Source organism: Diachasma alloeum, unplaced genomic scaffold (assembly GCF_001412515.2).
Source record: "Diachasma alloeum isolate Michigan unplaced genomic scaffold, Dall2.0 Dall_scaffold_00271, whole genome shotgun sequence".
In the NCBI taxonomy this organism is placed as follows: domain Eukaryota; kingdom Metazoa; phylum Arthropoda; class Insecta; order Hymenoptera; family Braconidae; genus Diachasma; species Diachasma alloeum.
The window spans coordinates 1445069-1465232 of record NW_021680410.1 but is presented as its reverse complement, the minus strand read 5'-3'; the positions used below and the strand labels follow the sequence as shown (position 1 = coordinate 1465232).

At 36.0% G+C, this 20164-nt stretch overlaps 3 protein-coding genes across 3 annotated transcripts; 1 reads left to right on the top strand and 2 right to left on the bottom strand.

Moving 5' to 3' along the window:
- The first annotated feature begins 4005 nt into the window (after positions 1–4005).
- LOC107037920 (focadhesin) lies at positions 4006–14314 on the top strand. The gene is made up of 5 exons (XM_015256750.1): positions 4006–4662; positions 7106–7554; positions 8930–10386; positions 11409–12482; positions 13929–14314. The coding sequence occupies exons 1-5, from the start codon at positions 4184–4186 to the stop codon at positions 14097–14099; spliced, it is 3630 nt and encodes a 1209-aa protein (XP_015112236.1). The 5' UTR covers positions 4006–4183; the 3' UTR covers positions 14100–14314.
- Positions 14315–14960: 646 nt separating this feature from the next.
- Positions 14961–17075, bottom strand: LOC107037919 (uncharacterized protein C1orf43 homolog). The gene is made up of 3 exons (XM_015256749.1): positions 16852–17075; positions 16629–16785; positions 14961–15716 (listed from the first exon to the last, which is right to left on the bottom strand). Exons 1-3 carry the CDS (start codon positions 17008–17010, stop codon positions 15304–15306), a joined length of 729 nt encoding a protein of 242 aa, XP_015112235.1. The 5' UTR covers positions 17011–17075; the 3' UTR covers positions 14961–15303.
- Positions 17076–17101: 26 nt separating this feature from the next.
- Positions 17102–19695, bottom strand: LOC107037918. Its single transcript, XM_015256748.1, has 4 exons — positions 19154–19695; positions 18667–19077; positions 17569–17756; positions 17102–17449 (listed from the first exon to the last, which is right to left on the bottom strand). Exons 1-4 carry the CDS (start codon positions 19283–19285, stop codon positions 17134–17136), a joined length of 1047 nt encoding a protein of 348 aa, XP_015112234.1. The 5' UTR covers positions 19286–19695; the 3' UTR covers positions 17102–17133.
- Between the last annotated feature and the right edge of the window lie 469 nt (positions 19696–20164).

The window sequence follows — 20164 nt, the reverse complement described above, 5'->3', positions numbered from 1 at the left end:
CAAAGTAAGTGAGTGTGTAGTTCTTGTGCATAGTAAAAATGTAAAATGTATGAGAAAGTAAACATAACAATTGTGTGATAGATTGTCGCAAATCCGCTGTCCGAATCAATGTATTTTATTGTAAAGATAAATAATACCGCAGACTTCGATTTTTGTAGGGACGAATGAGTGATTGTGAACGAGAGATAAAAAATATTGATTTTAAAAAATCACGAAAAAAATCAATTTACAAGATGATAATGCGTAAAATACGACCTTATATCTATTAGATGAAAATAGATTTATTATGTAATGGACAACTGATTTGAGGGAAATAAAGTGAATGATTAAAGAATTATATAAAGGATATTTGATAAGTCACAAGAGAAATCATGATTCTAAATAATTAAGTGGCGTTAAGTAATTGTAAATCGGTAAAAAAATTAATAAGTAGAATGCTATTTGTTTACTAAAAATAATCATAGTTAATGGAGCTGAGAGAAGGGTGAGTGTTGACGTGAGAATGTGCGACTAGAGAGAGCGAGAATGTGCATGTAGTGACAGTGAAAACATGAGGTGGAAACGAAATAAAAAAAAACAACTAGTAATGGGTAAATAAAAATACAAAAAACGTATTAATTATTATAAATATACAATTATACAATTTAGGTAAAAAAAAACTACATAATATTAGTTCGGTAACGATTTAATTACGATTTATTATTTTATTTTTATTATCATCATTGCCATTGCGATAATGAGAGAAACAAAAAAAATGTATGAACACACTTTGTGATCCTGTAGCAGGGTCACAAAGTTAATTATTGGACAGCATAGTGTTGCAAATGCCAAATCAAAAGAAAACAGTTAATGTGTGTCATTATTATTTTCCAATGACAAAAACAAAATGAGATCCAAAATCATAAAATTCCACATTACTGAAAACGAAATAGAAGCGAACACGGGGTGCCTCAGTTTTAATGGGGCCCCCAAATGCGGAGAAGGGGTAGGCTTTAAAATAAATGCTGGTGCTGTGCTGTGATTTTTACTAAAAACATGAAAAAAAAATACATAAAAAAACGTAATCATAAAAAAATGGAGGGACTTACCGACGACGAAATGAAAAAGCTTTTTATGAAAATATGCAGATAGCCTAAGTACCTGGATCCTGCCCTGCGCTCTCCGCCAGCTACTGGAGTTTAAATAAAATCGAAAATTAATAACAATTGTGTAACGTTTGTATAGGCTGTACAATGTATTTGCTTTGGAAGATGGAAAAAAAATTGATAAAACGTATAAATTGTTTCGAAAGGAAAAGTAAGTCATTACAAATGGAGAGTAATGGATCTGTCTCTTGGAAATTGAGTACGTTTTACTATTTTACCCAAGATGCAAGACCATTTTCTATCGAGTTTAATAAATTCAACGTAATTAGTCGAGTTGTAATTGAACAATTGGAAAATAAAACTCTGCGAAACGAGATCCAAGTGAAATTAACTAAGAAAATTGACTGATATTGTTAAAATCCTAATGCATCAACTTTATTTTTATTCGTTAGGGTGAAAATAGTAAACCGTTGGGCTTTATATATTACATAACTCGAATATATAAACATGCAATTAACACATTACGTACAGAAGCAAATACAGAGAAAACAAGTTAATAAAAGTGCAGACGTCTTGTCGTTAAATTGTAAGATATTGTGTTCAGACTCCGGAAATGTACTCTGACCCCTTCCCCTCAGACTACTATATATTAAATATATTGTGCACTATGCTCCGACTTGTCCATACAAATAAATATATTAAAAAATCTCATTTGGTGGTGTTTCAATTATTATTATTACTGTTACTTTTTACTGTAGTTTATTTTCTTTATTTAGTCTTTGACATGAGGAGCAACTTCATACGTACTTGGAACCAGAGCTGGACAAAACACTATTTGAAATACTATTTCAAATATTTATGACTAATTACTATTTTAGAGTTATTGAACATGGCAAATAAAACAGTATTTAAATAGTTGGGCTCCAATAAATACTATTTGAAAATAATTTGATCGAGGAAAATACTATTTGAAATGATTCATCGAGTTTTCCCAAAAATGTTTTATTACTTGAAATTTTTTCTTTCCTGGAGAAGAAATTAGAACAGAAACAACACTGAGAAGTAAGAAACAATAATTAGAAATAACAATTTTTGAAGATATCAAACACGTGACGAACGAAATCATTATCATATGAGAAGTACGAATTTTTCATGTAATGTCCTCCTACTTACTCGAAAATTCTATCCAACAACATCCGGTGATGTCACAAGATGTGAAATGCTGTATCAAGTCCCATCTTCAGTAATTCATTGCGATTATGTCATCGCGAGAGATCATTGAAGGTTTCAGGGATAGAAAAGGGAAATATTTGTAGGAAAAAAAACGATTTCATGTAAAACTAAAGAGTGAAATAAAATAGTAAATATTATTTCATTTTCTGTTTCGTTGGAATGAAATATCAGATAACTATTTTATTTCAATTTCAAAAAGACATAAATAAATACTATTTGTATCGTACTGAACCATTTGGAATAGTATTTCTACTTGATTGTCATAAAATAGTGCTCAGCGCTGCTTGAAACAAAAGAAGAACTTTTGTGGGAGATTGTTCGAGTTTATTGATTTTTGATTTGTATATTCTATTCTTTCTTCCCAAGTTATTTCAGAAAAATAAAATGAACTTGAAAATACCGAAATAAAATAGAGATTTTTTAGGGATATTCAACATCTTGGTTCCTGGACTATCTCTCAAGATTTTGTAGGTCATAAAGTTTTGCAAATTTCGCAAATTTCAAGATCTGGTAAGGTTTATTAGACATTACTCTGCCATTAAAGACATAATTTCACGTGTATACCTCTACATGATAAATTATGATAAGTTATTGCCTTATAAAGGGAGGCGGAGATGGGTAATGAGCCCGTACATCTATATGAGCATATAAACTTAAACTTCTATGTCTCATAGAGGTTGAACTTGAGTCAAATTTGAGCCAAAGTTATCGAGCCCATTCACAACGATATCTACACACATTAACTTTGATAAGTCTGAATTCAAATGTTTAATTTAAATTAAATTATTATACCAATTTCATAATATTATACTGCCATATCATCTGGTATCATGCATTTTTCACATATTGAGTCCTTATAGGGGACAGTGGGGCAAAATGAAACAGTCCAAAAATTACTGTTTGATGCAATTTCAGCAAAAAACTTTTTGTTGTTAATTTTTTTTAATCTTTAAGAGTACTCATGAGAATAATAATTTTACGTTCAGTAGAATGAAAAATTATTGAAAGGTTCTGACGGGGTAAGATTTTGTCAATTAATTAATTGACAACAAAATGAAACAGCAAAATCCAAAGTCCAGAGGAAGGACCAAGGGGAGACCAGAAAAGGAAAAAGGAAAATGTAATGTTAAATTTCAATGGAATGAAAAAAGAAACGTGTAATCGGTCTCATCTAATCAACTGGATTATAAGACGAATAGAAAATTCTTATTGTTATTATTATTCTTTTATTACTGGGAGTACTGATAACAGTACTCCCAGTAATAAAAAAGTTGATAAAAAAAATATTTAACAAAAAAATTTTTACTTGAATCGCGTCAAATAGTAATTTTTCGACTGTTTCATTTCGCCCCACTCTCCCCTACGTTTCACTGCTGCTAATCACAGCGTGAGCCCTGTAATTTGATATAAAACGCAACCTGCACCCCTAAAATTCGTACTTCAACAATTTGGTTCCTGAACTATTATTAACAATGGGAGAAAGATTTAAAACCGTCCGTTTAGAAATTCCGACGATCTTTCGTACACGAAATTATGAATTTTCAGCCAAATTTTTGGAAAAACGGGGCTGTGACGTAGAAATCATCGACTTTTTGCTTTTGTGCGCCAACTATTCAAAATTTGAATTTCGTTGGCGCTGCTGTAGCCCCCTCCTCACACAATTGAGGTTAGGGTCTCCAGGGTTTTATTTGTTTTGAGAATTGACGGATGGAAACCAATACAGAATTATTTTTACATTATCATTCGTCCGTTCCCCTTCCATAAACAGTAATAAACAAATGAACAATTGAGGACTTATTATCATCAATTATTTTTCGATCATCGAGGAAAACACCGAACAACGAAAAAATATACAGCAATCAGCGATGAATGAAGTAGACTGCAAATTCACCTCAAATAACCCGGTGTTGATAACCCACAAGGTATCAAAAATCCTCGAATCCGCTGAGAAAAAAATACGAAGCGAGGGGGACACAGACCCCCTGAAGCTGCCAGAGCTGAATTCATTGTTCACACAGTGCAACAGTGACAATGCAGTCGTCAGCTCGGTGACCTGCCAGGCCCTGGTATGTCTGGTGGAGACGGGACTGTTGGAAGTGCCGCCAATCCTGTCCAAGTTCATCGCGATACTCGGGGAAACGAGGAATTATTTACCAATCACATCGGCAATATGTGATTTACTGAAATTAGACTTGAAGAACAGGAATGCTAGTGATGAGTACACCTGTCCGTTCTCGATAAAGGCGCCTCAGCATCCCCTTATCACTGTTCTCATGCAGAAGAATACTGTCTGGAGGGATATTCTGGGGCACATGCAGTCCATGATTCATCAGTCAGATCCAAAGTAAGATCCAGAATTGTCAAGAAACGGTTTAAAAAATAAAAATAAACATTCCATTCGTTTCACCTAAAGATATGCAAGTAAAAAATTTTCAATCATCGAATTTGTTGATTAAAATGTGCGAGAAAAATTTGAAAAAAGTCATGAATATTCTGCTTATATGTTGCACAGAATTATTGTTTTTTAAACATTCGTTGTTTATAAATAAATATTTCAAATTGTTTAAATTTCCGGGAACTGTGAACCCGTGAATGGATGCAAATCTGGGTATTGTTGAACCCCATCGATCGCCATTACTTTAAATTTAATTAATCGACTAGTTTTTTAATTTTCGAATTTTTTCGGAAATCAGTTGTCCCACGATAACTAAAAAAATGTTGTGAATTGAGTAAATGATGGCTTAAAAAATTTGTTTGGATGTCCTTTTGATCGAGTTCGAAGATGAAGGCGATAGCAATAATCGTTATTTTGATTTGTTTGAAAATTTGTAAAAATTTACTATTTTTTGAAAATTAGAATTCCGGAGATATCTTTGAATATCATGCTTCAAATGAATTCAATCATAGCTTAAAATGTTTGTTTTAATGCCATTAAGTTGAAGTTAAAAGATAATTACGATAGCTATACTGGCTGATTTGATTTTTATGATGATTGTTGAAAATTTAGAATTTTTCATGAATTTCTCTAAAAGTGAGCTTTCTGATGGTTTCGTCAAATGTGATGTTTCGAAGGGCTGAAGGGACAGATAGAAACGTAAAAAAGACAATCGGTTGTATAGAAGAAAGGGATAATAATAATAATAATGATGATGACATTCAACTAATTTGAAAATCTGACAAAATTAGTTCAAAAGAAATCTCATTCAATCCAATAAAATGAAATAAACAATGAATTATACATGATAGAAGGAAATGATGTGCAAAATAACCATTCGAAAGCATATTGCTAATTTATTAGCAAAAATAACTGTACTATATGCAATACAAGAGTAATTTCCCACTTGTTGTTGAGTTATCGAGGGACAACCGATTTTTGAAAAAATTCAAAAATTAAAAAAATTATTAATTAATTATTATTATTATTATTATTATTATTTATTTATTTATTATTATTATTAATTATGAGTAATGTCGATGGATAAGGCTCAGCAATACCTACATTTGAGGAAATGGTTCAATTCGATTAATTAATGACCAATTGAAGAAAACCTTTGTCAACACACAGAAAATTAAAATTGCATTTTTGGACTTTTTGGATCACGAGATCGAAGGCGTCTGACAATTCTATAGATTTTATGATTGATCACATTAATATGTAAGTTGCTTGGAATCAATATGTTCTTTCACGTATACGAATTTCTCCTTAATAATACTATATTAATTATAATAATATTATAGTATTATAATAATATTATAGAATTTCTATAGTATTATTAAGGAGAAATTCGTTTAAATCCATGAAAACTTCAGTTGACAATTAATGCATACTCCATTGGAAATCACCAACACCAACATCATCAGCATTATCAACAAAATCAGTATCATCATCATGGCGTATGCGATTTCTCCTGCAGAACATTTAGGAATAAACGTGCAACACCTCCTTTCTACATTTAGGATTATAATGGGTTGATATAACACAAAAAAAACGAAACATAAATTGGAAAATGACAAAGTTTCCATTCCGAAGCAACTGCACTGAGAAAAAAAATTTCTAAGAAATAGAAATTCTATGATTGATCCAAATCGTTCATCGATTGAATAGTCGCAAAAAGAAATGCTATTGTAAGACACAAATATTGATTTAATTTTAATGTTTTCGATTGAGAAAAAATGAGATCAATTATCTAAACTTTTTTTGCTACTATCTACTTTTCAGTACATACAAATCAATGTCTGTATTATCAGATATCTTCTTCGAATAAAGCATGTAATTATCCAATTTATCAGCGTCACGATATCCCGCAAAAGAATATCTGTTCGATTGAAAGCAGAATTCATAATAAAATATTCATTTGATCTATGAGGAACATATTGTTGGATACTCATTGATGCGAGACTTTCGCGGTGAGCAGTTTCTTGTTTACGACAAACGCAATTCTTCATAATTTGAACTGATTAGTTTTCCATTGCAATTGTGAAAAAAAAATTATTTGCGCCAAATCCAAAGTGTTTGAACTAAACCAAAATTGAATTGTATGAAATCGATTTTGTCGCAACAACATGTATTTTCTAAATTCGATGGAATAAACAAAATATACTATACCATAACGAAATCGATTTCATACAATCCAATTTTGGTTTAGTTCAAATCGATATTTGTGTCTCACAATAGCATTTTCTTTTGCGACTATTCAATCGATGAACGATTTGGATCAATCGTAGAATGTCTATTCCTTAGAAATTTTTTTTCTCAGTGTGCTATTCGATTCCACTAAAATCCACAGATTCCTGCGACACTACATTGAGCTCCTCCGTCCAGTCTTCGTCTACATCCTCTGTAATCCCACATTAAACCTCCCAGAGAGCTGCAAGCAGCAAGCCTGGCACGTGCTAATAAGAACTGACGAAACACTCCATCTGCAGCTGGAAATCCTGCAATGGCTCCCCATGAACGACTCAAACTCCTGCGTAGACACCAGCAACAGAATTCTGGAGCTCTCTGAATACCTTGTAGCTTCGAAGAACACAGAGTTATGCACAGCGTTGTTGCCTCTGGTGGCAGCAGTAGCTCTGGACCTCTTGAAACACAATTGCGATCCAAGAGCTAACATCCTCATGATGGAAACGATGATAGATTACGCTGATGAAACAGTGGGGAGTATCGTCATGTTTCTGTTATCCGAAATCGTGGAGATTACTCCTAGTGTTTACCTCCCAAACATAATCGAACTAGGTGAGTCAGTTCGTTGATCAACTCGACGATAAACAACTGAATTTTCGAAGCAAATCTAATTAAGGATATCCAAGTACTTGACTATTTTTTCTCCAGTGAAATACTTTTCCACTTTTGTAGTCGAACATAAGACTTTTATTGAGCCCCATGTGACAATAAGTTTCCGGATATTTTACAATGTTATTTAATTCTCGATATTGAACCGTTGGAAAACATTTTAAGTATCTGAAAAAAAATTGGAAAGTTTACTTTTGGAGAAAGATTGACGAATAATTTAAAAAATTCAATTTTTGAAAATCACCAGCATTTTCTGTAAATAATTTATAAACAATCAATTTTCACCATAACAAGTGGGAAATTGCTGTTTTATTGCATATAGTATAGTTATTTTTGTTAATAAATTGGCAATATGCCTCCGAATGGTTATTTTGCACATCATTTCTTTCTATCATGTATAATTCATTGTTTATTTCATTTTATTAAATTGAATAAGATTTCTTTTTAATTAATTTCGTCAGATTTTCAACTTAGTTGAATGTTATCATCATCATTTTTCTTATTATCCCTTTCTTTCGTTCGGGCGCAAACAAAAATTGTATGCAAAATATAATTTGAGTGGCGCTGAATGATCAAATTTGTCAATTAAATTGCATGAGAAAAGTTTGATGATTGAAAATGATTAAATCTATGGTGTGGTCTCTACCAAATTGTAAAAGATACTTGGATATCCTTAAAAAAACTTTTTCAAATCTTGAAACATGTCATTATCTCAAATTAAAGCGAAGTTCTCGACCGTTCATTCTCAATTGTTGGAAGTGGTTTTGGGCCATATTTCGGTCAGCAGCAGTCAAAATGATCACAACAATTTACTTAACAAATTGCACGACGCTTCGAACGCTCAAGGCGCTCCTCCTCCGGTGCACATTTTATTCTTCATCACGAAAACAAACATTACATTGCAAATTTTCAATTATCAGACAGCTATTATTCTCCAGTAATATTTCAAAAATCAAATAAAATAATCTTAAAATAGCTCTTTACCGACTTGAAACCAACTGAAATCCATCAAGAAACAAGACGAGAATCTATTGTGTACAAAGAAATACTAGAAAAACCTTGTCACTGGATGTCAAACCATATTCATATTCACAACTGTGCCATCAATAATTAAGAACAATGTCATCTCCCCTTAATATTAAACGGTAGGCGGAAAAAATAGACCAGGAAAAAATGGCCCACACACATAAAACATGCCAAAACCCACCCAACTTAAAAATTTCCTTTGATCTATTTTTTCCGTGGTCGATTTTTTCCGGAATTCTTAATAAACCACCTCTCCAACCACGCCGGATAATGACTGATTAATACCCCACAGGTTCCATGCTCCTCTCGAAAAGCGCCTGCAACGAGACCTCCTCCTACTCCTTCATGGGCTCGATCCTCCCCTGGATGGCCTACGCCTCCCTCCTCTCCTCCGAGGCCCTAAAAACCGCAAAGTCCCTCATATCATCAATAACCGAGAAACGTGACTGGCCCCTTCCCCAGCTCCCGCAGCCCTCCCCACTCCCCGCGGGACAGCTCCAGCATTCCAACCCAAACTACCAATTCTACTCCATAATCTGTTGCCACCTCTCCCCCGAGGCCCTGGTCCCCTGGCTGGAGAGACTATCCCAGGCCCCAGCAGGCGTTCTCCTCGCCTACAAGCACGTGCTATCAGGCCTGTTCCTCCAGACCAGCGCCAGCCCAATCACCTCCCTCACATCAAAGGCCCTCTCCAGGATCTCCAAGGCCTCCCCAGACTTCGCCCTCAACGTCCTCTCCCTGGTCCTCCACAAGCTGACAAAATCCAAGGACATCTCACAGACGAAGGAGGTCCTGTTCACAGTCCCAGACCTCGGCATATCCAAAGAGAACATGCCCACGATAATCCACGTCCTGGAGACGCTGTCCTCATCAGACGCCCCCCTGAAGTACGTCGCCATCGAGCTCTACCTGAAGCTCTGGGAGGTGGAGCCCCGCTGCCACCGCTATCTCCTCTCCGCCCTGATCACCCTGACTTCCAACGACTCCTCCTTCATGGGGACAGTCACCTGTGCCAACGCCATGAAGCTCATCTGCGAGAGGCGTCCAGAGCAGGGGGCAGAGCTGGTTCCCTTGCTCTCCCAAATCCTGAACAAATGCACCAGCAACACGGGGTCAGCTGCGAGTGCTCTCGCCCTTCGGGGCATCTCGGCCCTCTGCGTCTCAGGAGTGGCGGACGTCTGCTCCACCTGGCGCGTGCTCTCCCCCAGGATGAGTGGAGAGAAACGAACAGTCGTCATTGTCAGCATCTGCGAGTTCTTCGGGGACATTCCGTTGGCCTCATCTTACCTCGAGGACGACTTCAACGAGCTGCTGGGGGAGAGCCTCAGGAAACTGTGGGACTACGCCTGCCACGAGAATATGGAGATCGTCGAGGCTGCCTTCAAGGCTTTGGCGTCGTACAAAGTCCAGCAGATGAGGGTCTCCCATCTCCCTGAGAGCTTCAGCGCGGTGCCTCGGTCTAATGGAGGGAGGGGGGGTGGGGGGTCTGAAGAGCTCTTGGAGGAGGAGCCGGCCTACGTCCCAGGGGCCTGCTGGGTCCAGATGCTGGGGAACGTTCGAGAGCAGGCGCTGTCCACTGCTGGCGATCTGCTGATTAAATTCATCAACGAGGAGTTGTACAGCTACAGGAGTGGAATATACATGTGGCCCATGGGGGAGCCTGTGAACTTCAATTATCTCCCTGACAAGAGCCCTGCGAGGAGCATCGGGGAGTACCTGAGGCACTACGAATCAGGGACAGCCAAATCTGTAATATTTTATTACGATTTCTTTTGTAGCCCTTGAGGCCCGGGTGTACTATCTTTCCAACGTTATCTTGATTTTTTTTTCATCTTTCTTCATCTGAAATTGTCAATTGAGTCATGCATCATGCAGAAGTTTTGAAAAATTGTGAATGAATAATCAAAAAAAAGTAGAAGAAATTCTTTAGTTTTTCAAAGGGCATTTTTTATTTATATTCAGAATAAGTTGAATAACAGGAAATTGAAAAATGTATCTGATTTATGGTGACAAATGGCGGCCTGTCACCCGATATCATGCAGGGGGAAGACTGATTTCGTAAATCTTTCCCCACACTGCACAGAGACATTTATTACGGAAAAGGCTCTTTGAAAAAAGTTGTAATGTTTTGGAGAATTTTTTAATCACACTTTTATCACATAAAAATGACAACTGACTACATACTACTGTTTTGAAAATTGAGGTACTTAGCTGTCACTTCCCATGAGGAGTTAGTGTTTTGTTATTCACAGTGGAAAATGACAGCTAATAGATAATTTGCCACAGCGAATCAGATATTTGTAATTTTCACTTTTTTCAACTCATTCTGAATCTCAATTAAAAGCTTTTTGAAAAAGTTCAGAATTTTTTCATTTTTTAAAAATCATTCTATCGTAATTTTTGGGAATTTCTACGTCATGTACCACTCAATTGACAATTTTGGATTACGAAGGATAAAAAAAATCCGGATAACATTCGAAAGATAGTACACCGAGCCTTAAATAGATAACATCGGCCTTGAAATTTTTTGAGTACTTAAGTACCATCAATTCAAATATTCAAATTTTCAATTATTTTATCAATCAATGATTTGAGGTACGAAGAAATTTAAATTATTCACTTAGTAGTAATTTTACAGTTTCATCTTAACAAATTTTAAATATTTAATTATTCATAAATATCAGATTATTAATATTATATTATTTGAAAAGTTGAATCAACATATTTTAAACCTTCACTAATGTAAGGGTTAAATCCTTGTAACATTACAGAAATTTAATATTGATGGGGATCCCCGCCACGAATCCAACAAATCGAGTGGAAGAGACAGGGTCGCAGTCGAGTGCATGAGGATTTTCTCGATGAAGTATCCGAAGGCGTTGCCTCCTGTTCAGTTCAGTCTGCTGAGTGATGCCATCAATATCTCTGATGAAACTCGAGCCTATGGTGTCTCGTTGGCGTGTCACCAGGCGGCTGTTTCACCGTCCGCTAAGGAGTATCTCAGTAAGCTACTGGGGGAGATGAGCGACTGCGGGTCAATGTCTCCTCAGGAGTTCACGAAGTGCTGGCATGTCTGTGGGCATCTGGGTGATGTCTGTCGGGGGGCAGCTTCGAGTGTGCTGGGACCCTTCCTTGATGCCACGATTAATTACATCGTTGAGAGGGCCATTGTCGATAATGACAGTGCTGTCGTCATGTTTAGGGAGGTCATGAAGAGTTTTGCGAATATTCTGAGGGATGACCTGGTGCTTCATGATAATAAGACCATAATTGGGAATATTCTGGAGAGATTGGGGGACAAAGTCGACGTTGATCACAAGATATTTGGGAGTATTGTCGAGGCGATGCTGGAATTGCCGACGGAACAGATCGAGAGGATGACTTTGCCGAGTGTCTGGGAGGAGGTAACGACGGAGAGACTGGAGAAGGCTATCGAAATTCGAGGGGGGTTGGTGATGAAGAGGAATAATGAGATTCCCTTGAGCTGGATGAATGAAATGCTTTGGGTGTGTTCGACGGTGCCGAGTGGGCAGAGGAGGCTGTTGAGGACGCTGCAGAGGATTCTGGGGGAACTGAGGCAGGAGAAGTCGAATGCTGGGTGGTCTTGGGACCTCATGCGCAGGATTCAGGCTTCGATTGTGGATGCTGATGATGATAAGTCGGTGAAGGCTGCTGAGTTCCTCTGCGATGCACTCTTCGTTACGATTATCGTAGTGACTTGTGATGACTACTTGTTGGGGGAGGAGGGACTCGTTGCCTCGTCGCGGGAGGTCAGGGGGGAGCTGTTTCCGCACGCTGTTTACAGGGTTAGTCAGCTGCCTTGTTGGAAGAATATCGTGCAGCAGGTTGGTGAACGCTCGGGGGAATTTGTGGTTGGGGAGGTGGCTGGGGGATTTTATTAACCCCTCACGTGCGGCGTTGATAGGGTGACCAGGCCAATTGCTGGACGATTAAAGGAAATTCGAGTTTCGTGGTAGGATCTAAAATAAAACAATCACCTAAATAGGGATATGATGGCTTTCATACTCTCAAGAATGTTTTAATTAGCAGAAAAACATTGTTTAAAGTGAAAATAACAAAACAGAGAATAATTAAACTGAGAAATAGTTGATTGTAGCCGAAACCCCCAATTTCTGGACGACTGGGTCATATTTTTTTTTATTTATTAAATGTTGATCGATAGAAGAAAATAATTGATCACATGATTATACACAAGGGATATTATGGAGAGGTGAAATAATTAATACAATTTTCATTTTATTTGTGGAATATTCAATGCAGGTTGAAATCGTCCAGAAACTAACTCCCGTCCAGAAATTGACCTGTTTACCCTATCATGCATCGAACCATAAACTTGTCCTATCGGCTGGGACCAATGCATGGTATCGACCCTTTCCGGCAACGGTTAAAAGTCGTTTTCTCGAATTCTAAGAGACGTACTGACATTTGGAAAAGATATTTGGAAAGTCAGTGGAATTGTCTCTGCGGTGAACTATTTCATTTTATTTTTTTTCAATGTATTTGTAATATTTTTGTCTGGGAACAAAAGTTGTAGATGAACATTTTACATCCAACCGATTCAATCATATTAAATCATCTCGTTTGTGGACGAAATTTCTTTCAGATTTTTTCGTTCGACTGTTTTCAAGTTATCGTGCATTGAATAACGGAGTTGAGGGCGCCGTACGTGAGGGGTTAATGATTTGAGGGATTGACGAATATCGTTGATTTAGTCGTTGATTTTTTTGTTTTGAAAATATTGGTAAATTGTTTCTGAGACTTATATGAGCTTTTTCTTCACAGAGTTGAGGTTTCAATGCGATTTGATTTTTTTTCTAAATTAATTATCTAAAAACGAAAAATCAAAAAAAAAAGATGATCATTGGATTATTGAATAGTTTAGGAATATTGATTGATTGAGTTTTATGGAATTGTCGGAGATATTTCATGAATAATCCAAGAGATTAGTCCTTAAATAGAGAAAATGGAGTTTATGAGACCTATGATGAGCTCTTTTTTCGCTTAATCAGCATTAGAATCATTTTTGTATTCTTCAAATTTGTATTAAAAAATGGGGTGCAAGGAATTGCGGCGATTTTATTTTTTCTTGTCAAATGAAATGTCTAAGAATGAAAAATCAAAAAAAAATTATCATTGGATTATTGAATAGTTTAGGAAGGTTGATTGATGTTTATGGAATTTTCAAGGATATTTCATAAATAATAAGGAAGATTAAAGAACATCATTTCTCAGTCATTGATTTTTAGTTCTGAAAATCTTTTTTTTTACAGATTATGGAATGGCTACATCTTGTCAGAACGAGTTGTCTACCTGCAACGTACAAAAGTATCTTTCATAATGCCCTAACGTCACTTAAGAAAGAACTGTATTTAAATGAGCACTGGACGAGATATTTATCTGTTAAGAGTCCATTGAGTTATTCGGTACATTCAAAAGACTAGATTTTGAGAAATTATAAAAATTAGTTCATTGAAATGCAGTGGGTCATTATTCCCACAAATATTAATCTGGCTCAGGACCCCAACGAGGCTGCGAATCAACTCGTTGATTGTGCAGATCATCGTCCAGAAGAAAGTCTGAGATTTAATTTTAATATTAAAGTACCTAATGTTTTAATACGATTTTCGTTTTAAATAAATCTACTATTTTACAGTAATTTTCCTCCTTTCTCTCCTTTTCTGATACAGAAAAACAGTTCGTAATCAACTTATGCTGAAAGTATTTCACTCATACACTAAAAACCCCGCGAGATATGAAGAAAAAATTGTCATGAGCATTTGAGACGAAGAAAAATGTTATTTACATCGAAACTTACAGTAAATTCGTCTAATCCGCGAAGTTATTGAGACAAAAGTCTAGTGTGTGAATTATCTAGATATTTTACTCTCAAGGATATCCTAGTATTTTAGCTATTTTTTCTCCAGTGAAATGGTTTTCTACTTTTGTAGTCGAACATTTAAACTTAAATGATAAAATCATTGTAAATCAATTATTTTCAATTTATTGAAACATTAGAAAAAATTGTTTTCATCTAAAAAAAAATTAGAAATTATACTTTTGGAGGAATATTGATGGAATAATTTAAAAAATTCAATTTTCGAGAATTACGAGCATTTTTTATAAATAATCAATTTTCCACCATAAAAATCATTTGTTGAATCATAACAAATTTATTAATATTCAGAATTTTAGCAGAGACCGATTTCATGCCTAAAAAAATATGGTTTCCGAAAGTTTAAACGATTTCAATTATTAATTTGTAAACACCGAATATTTAAAAAATAATAATTCTGCGCAACATGTAATTTGAATGACACTGAACATTCATGATTGTTTTCAATTTTTGCTCACATAATTTAATTGACGAATTCAATGATGGAAAATGGTCGAGTTGACAGTGTGGTCAGTACCAAACTGTGAAAAATACTTGGATATCCTGAAAGAATAATTCAAAAAATTTCATTCTAAACTCTTGTCTTCAATGTTCGGCCTCTACAGTGAAAATTCTTCTTCCGAATTATGCAACATTATGGCTCACAGTGTCTGCGTATCCCACAACGATGGCCCCCGTACGGTCTTTCAAATAAAATTCAATAAATAATCATTCCCTCGTCACATGTGCTGAATGTGACGATTCTCATAATGCTAGACGGTCGTTTCGGTATTATCCAATGCCATGACGGTCAGTGTACTGGGACGAGATCCACTCAGGATCTGCTCCTCAGGCGGTCGCATCTTCGGCTCCAAAATATTTCTCTTCGTTTCCACATTCTTCTTTATTGGGGTGCGACTGGGGCTCGACTTTCTGCTGCTGGGGTACGATTTCAAAAGTCTCGCTGCGTCCATCAGTTTGAGGTGTAGTCGGGAGTAAGCTTGATACTCCTCATCGGTGAATTCCGTTGGATCATGACGGGCGTGTTCGTAGAAATCGCAGAACTGGTGAATCATTCTTTGTCCACTTCCGTTCAAGGGGGCGGCTAGTGTCGTGAGGAGATACGCACGGAGATTCTCACTTGCATGGCGTTTCAGGCAATTGTCGTATTTTGTGATTTCTGATTCTGGAGGGAGGAAAGGATAAATTTACCTTGCACTTCATTCATTTTTTTTATGTTTGAGGGATGTTTTACAATTTTTAATTGCGAATGGAAGCTTTGTAATCATTCAAATTTAAGTTGCTAATTATTTTTGTGAGGGTAACGGAATATGGTGTCTGTATGTACAAATCTGATCTTTTTTGAAAAAAGAAATTGAAATTTTTGTAATTTCGAAAAAAAACGAAAAAAGTTCCTCCGTTTTTTTTTCGAAATTTTCTTAAAAAAGATGAATCGAATCTCATCAATTTTGTTATGGATATAGACTCTAATGAGCTCTAATCATGAACACCAATTAAAATTCAATGTTTCATACAGATTCGAAAAAATTGATATTTTTCCAAAAATTAATTTTTCAACGATCACTCAAGTAATTGTCATCAAAATAGAATTAGTCATGGCTCAAGAAAATGATAACTAAACCCTCTTAATTCTATCAGAATATGGTGGGGGTCGCACAATTCGTTGTTGAATTACAGAACATTGTTTATGCGATTTGAAAGAGAAAATCGATTTTTTCAGGATTTCTGAAAGAATCATGAGTAATATATTAAATTTTATCAACATTTCAACCCCTCATTAACATTTAAAAAAAAGTCAAGTGTCCGTTTTACCCCAACCTCTCCTATAGAATATCATATAATATAATATTATCGTAATATCTCTAATGTATGTGATCATCATTTATAAAAAACCTAACGACTCAATACGCTAAATAGGTTGGCTTCAAAAAGCGTTACACTGGATTTTTATTTAAAAAAATAAAGAAGAAATTTTTAAAAATCGTCGAAATTTTCCATCAAATACTTCTGGTACTTGAAAATCGTGATGTGCCCCCCCTCTTAAATAAATAAAAATTCTATTCGAATGAAATCTCACCAAGAGCTTTGACATCATCCACAGCCTTGAGCCTGTAATAATGAGGTGGTACTTGACTCCCAGGCTCCATAATATACCTGGGGTCACTGATGAGTTGAGGCTCATATTGAATCCTAGGTATGACTTCAATTCTTCTCTGGATTTCTCTCTTCAACGACTGAAAACGAAATAAGTTTCAATTTCATTGTGATGCTGCTCAGGACGATTTAACCTCAATGATTACCTTTTTAGCGTCATGTCCAATAGCAATGTGAGGCCCCCTCCGAGATCTCAGTGCAAATCTCATTATCTGTCTCTTTGCAAATATGAACAACAATAACATCGTTAAGACTCCCGTTGCGATGAATATCACGATAGTCACACCTGACAGTTCCTCCGTCATGTTGACAAGTTTTGTTGTAAATATCGAGTGCTCTGCGTGGAGAATCAGCTGTTCGGTCTTATCGACTGAGGTAATAGGAGAGGCGCGCAAGTTGAAAAAATATAAAATAATTCTTTATTCAATTTACGACATGTGCCACAAATCTCGATGAAGAAACATTTTACTGAACATATTCTTCATGGGCTTTCTGAAAACTGTTTTATGCACAATTATCATCTCATGCAACATGTTCCTCTGGTCATCAGTGAACGGCGATTGCGTTTTCAGGAATGATAATATGCATTGGCTGTAGCTTTTGTCTTCTGCGTATGCCAGGGCTTTATCAACTAATAATGCTAGGACTCCAGACTTCACGTCCTCATCAAGTTGAGTATTGATCAGGCACTGCAGGACTGTCAGGTGCCAGGGCTGGAGCTCTTTCACTTTTTCCACAAAATCACTAGAATAATAAAGAAGCAGATTAATTAAGAGAATACTTACGCATTCTTCGAAAAAATTGAAGAGAGATATGAATAATATTTTCGTGAATTTATTTGGAATACAGTTTCTGAGACTTACGATATGAGCTCTTTCTTTATGGATGGAGGATAGTTCTTAATCAGCGTTAAAACCACTTTTGTGTTTTTTAAATTTGTATTCAAAAGTGGAACTACGAGGAATTCCTTGACATCATCAGGAAATTTCTCAACCATTCTTGTTATTGTTGACGTTTCAATGCGATTTGAATTTTTCTCCAACTGAAGTATCTAAAAAAAATTTATAAGAATTGAAAAAGATAACAACAGTGGATTATTGAATAATTTATGGAATTTTTTTCTAGGAGTATCCCCAAATATTCAAAAGAAATTTTATAGTAAACTTAGGCATTTCAGTTTGGGATAGATTTCTGCACAATTTTGACCCCTTGGTTCCTGTGTCAGCATATTCTTTATCCTGATAACACATACTGCTAGAAAAATGATCCATTGACAATGTACAAAAAAATGAAAAATATTCTAATAATCTACCTGAAATTAAATAATTAAAAACATTCAAGTAAATAAATCAGTGTCTCAAGTTTCTTAACTATTAAAAATTTTCCTTCATATCAAACTCATTACAATTTGAAAATTTTTGGGATTAACACTGAGTGAAATCACAAAAAAAAATGTTAAAAAATGTTAAAAAAATGTTCAAATTTATTGTTCCTTCTGGAACAATAAATTTGAGCAGACAATTCTGGCAAATAGGTCTCCAAGCGCGTCTCTCTGACAAATATTTCTCCAATACTCTCTTTTCAACTTGTACCAACAACAAAAACCTCGGCTCAGCCATGAAAATCTCGGCTAGAAGAAGTCAGTATTTCTTAAATTCAATTCTAATAGAAAAATTTTTTCTTCAAAAAAAATTCATTAATAGACAAATTACTAATAAAATCAGTTACTGTTTATATATAAGATTAAATTGCAATTTACTTTTTTTTCTTTCTTTTGTGAATAATCTCTAATGATCACGTTGTCCATGCGACTAGAAATAAATTAAATAAAAAAAAAACATTTAAGTGAATAAATCAGTGTCTGAAGTTTCTTAATTATTACAAATTCTGCTCCATATCAAACTCATAATTTAGGAAATTTTGGTATGAACACTGAGTGAAGTTGACTTTTGACACACTACCTTCTGGAACAACAGATTCGAGCAGACAATTCTGGCGTAATAAGTCCCCAAGCCCGTCTCCATATCACAAACCGAGCAGCATAAATTGTAAGCGCCCTTGGAGCTCAGTCTTTTCGACAAATTCTCAACGATCTCAACAGCATTAGCATCAGTCAAACCGTTCATGTCTTCAGCATCCAAACACCTCGCTTCCAGCGTTTCAGAAAGGGACTTCACGATATCTGATATTGACTTCGTCGTTGATCGTGTCGATGGAGAACGATTATTCTCCCTGGGTTTTGTCTGTGTGAAGTAGAATTGGGTGGACGGTAGCTCCCCATCATCGTCAGGTACTTGAGACTTGGGGGAAGATTCATTGTCGATTTCCATGGGAACGTCTTCGATGGGATTCGCAAAATGGTCAGTATCATCCTGAAATTATGGAAATAGAATGGACAGGCTATTTCTCTGCCCTCAGGTAACTAATCGTTCAACGGTTGTTTTTAACCTCGACATGGAATAATGTTCTCCAGGCGCTGTTAGAGGATCCTGCACTCTCTTGCAATGTCTCCCTGATACCCTTGAGCTTCTCTATTGTGTCACTCGATAGCGTATACTTTCCGAAATAATCATCCTCCATTTTTCGTAATTAGATCTTGCAGATGAGCAGGAGAAACTTTGATTCGAATTTTATGGTACATTCAGGGGAGGGGTGATATCGAGTGCGTTTCGAAATCAACTACCGTAGCTGCAGTCAAGCAAAATTGGACAGGATTGCAGTACTGTCACTGCGACTACCTCGATGGCCAAACGCACCCATCCTGGTATCCGAAATCCAAATGCAGTGGTGAGTTTTGCGGCCAGAAAAAATTGTAGCTTCAAAGTTGATTGTTGTTACTGCGACTTCATTGCATATTCTGTGAATGATGACGAAAGATGATTAAACAGTGTGCAGGATTGCCTTCAATCACCTATAGATTGTATGGAAAGCAATCAAACGACTGCAAACGACAATGCTAATCTACTCAATGGCTCAATGCAATAACTCGTCAAAACAATCCCACACGTTAAAAACTGTTTGATCGACGGTCGATAATAATAGAGTTTGTAGCAGAGATGTCAGACTACATGCTTTCAATTAAGGATGCCAAGTGAATTTGAAAAAAGATTCAAAAAAAATTTTTTCTTTCCCTCCATCATTGGAGAAATATGTATTCATACATCCGACGAAATTTCAATGCCGCAACCGGAACTAGACATCGAGAAAATAAATGCGGAAAATCCTCTATTTCGCGTGACGAACCTCGAGAAAGCATGGGATCAAATGGGTACGGCGGGTTGAAATATCTCTCTTATTCACCCCGGTACCCCATTGTTTTTTGTCGCCATCACATTGAACACATCATTCCCCATATCTTCAAATTTTTTCAAATTTTTCTTGAGTTCCTAGGGGGTTGAAACGTTCAATTTAATCAAAACTCCATAAGAGGCCGTGTATAAGACTGATTTTGTTTATTTA

Bases quoted from the DNA above. Each gene is read 5' to 3' on its own strand.
- LOC107037920 (XM_015256750.1), top strand. From the start codon at position 4,184: ATGAATGAAGTAGACTGCAAATTCACCTCAAATAACCCGGTGTTGATA. The intron at 7,555-8,929 runs GTGAGTCAGTTC...AATACCCCACAG, and splicing joins CCCAAACATAATCGAACTAG to GTTCCATGCTCCTCTCGAAA. The intron at 12,483-13,928 runs GTTGGTGAACGC...TTTTTTTTACAG, and splicing joins GGAAGAATATCGTGCAGCAG to ATTATGGAATGGCTACATCT.
- LOC107037919 (XM_015256749.1), bottom strand. From the start codon at position 17,010: ATGACGGAGGAACTGTCAGGTGTGACTATCGTGATATTCATCGCAACG. The intron at 16,786-16,851 runs GTAATCATTGAG...TTTCGTTTTCAG, and splicing joins TTGGACATGACGCTAAAAAG to TCGTTGAAGAGAGAAATCCA. The intron at 15,717-16,628 runs GTGAGATTTCAT...TCCTCCCTCCAG, and splicing joins GGATGATGTCAAAGCTCTTG to AATCAGAAATCACAAAATAC.
- LOC107037918 (XM_015256748.1), bottom strand. From the start codon at position 19,285: ATGGAGGATGATTATTTCGGAAAGTATACGCTATCGAGTGACACAATA. The intron at 19,078-19,153 runs GTTAAAAACAAC...CCATAATTTCAG, and splicing joins GAACATTATTCCATGTCGAG to GATGATACTGACCATTTTGC. The intron at 17,757-18,666 runs GTAGTGTGTCAA...AATTTTTTTTAG, and splicing joins CGAATCTGTTGTTCCAGAAG to ATACTTCAGTTGGAGAAAAA.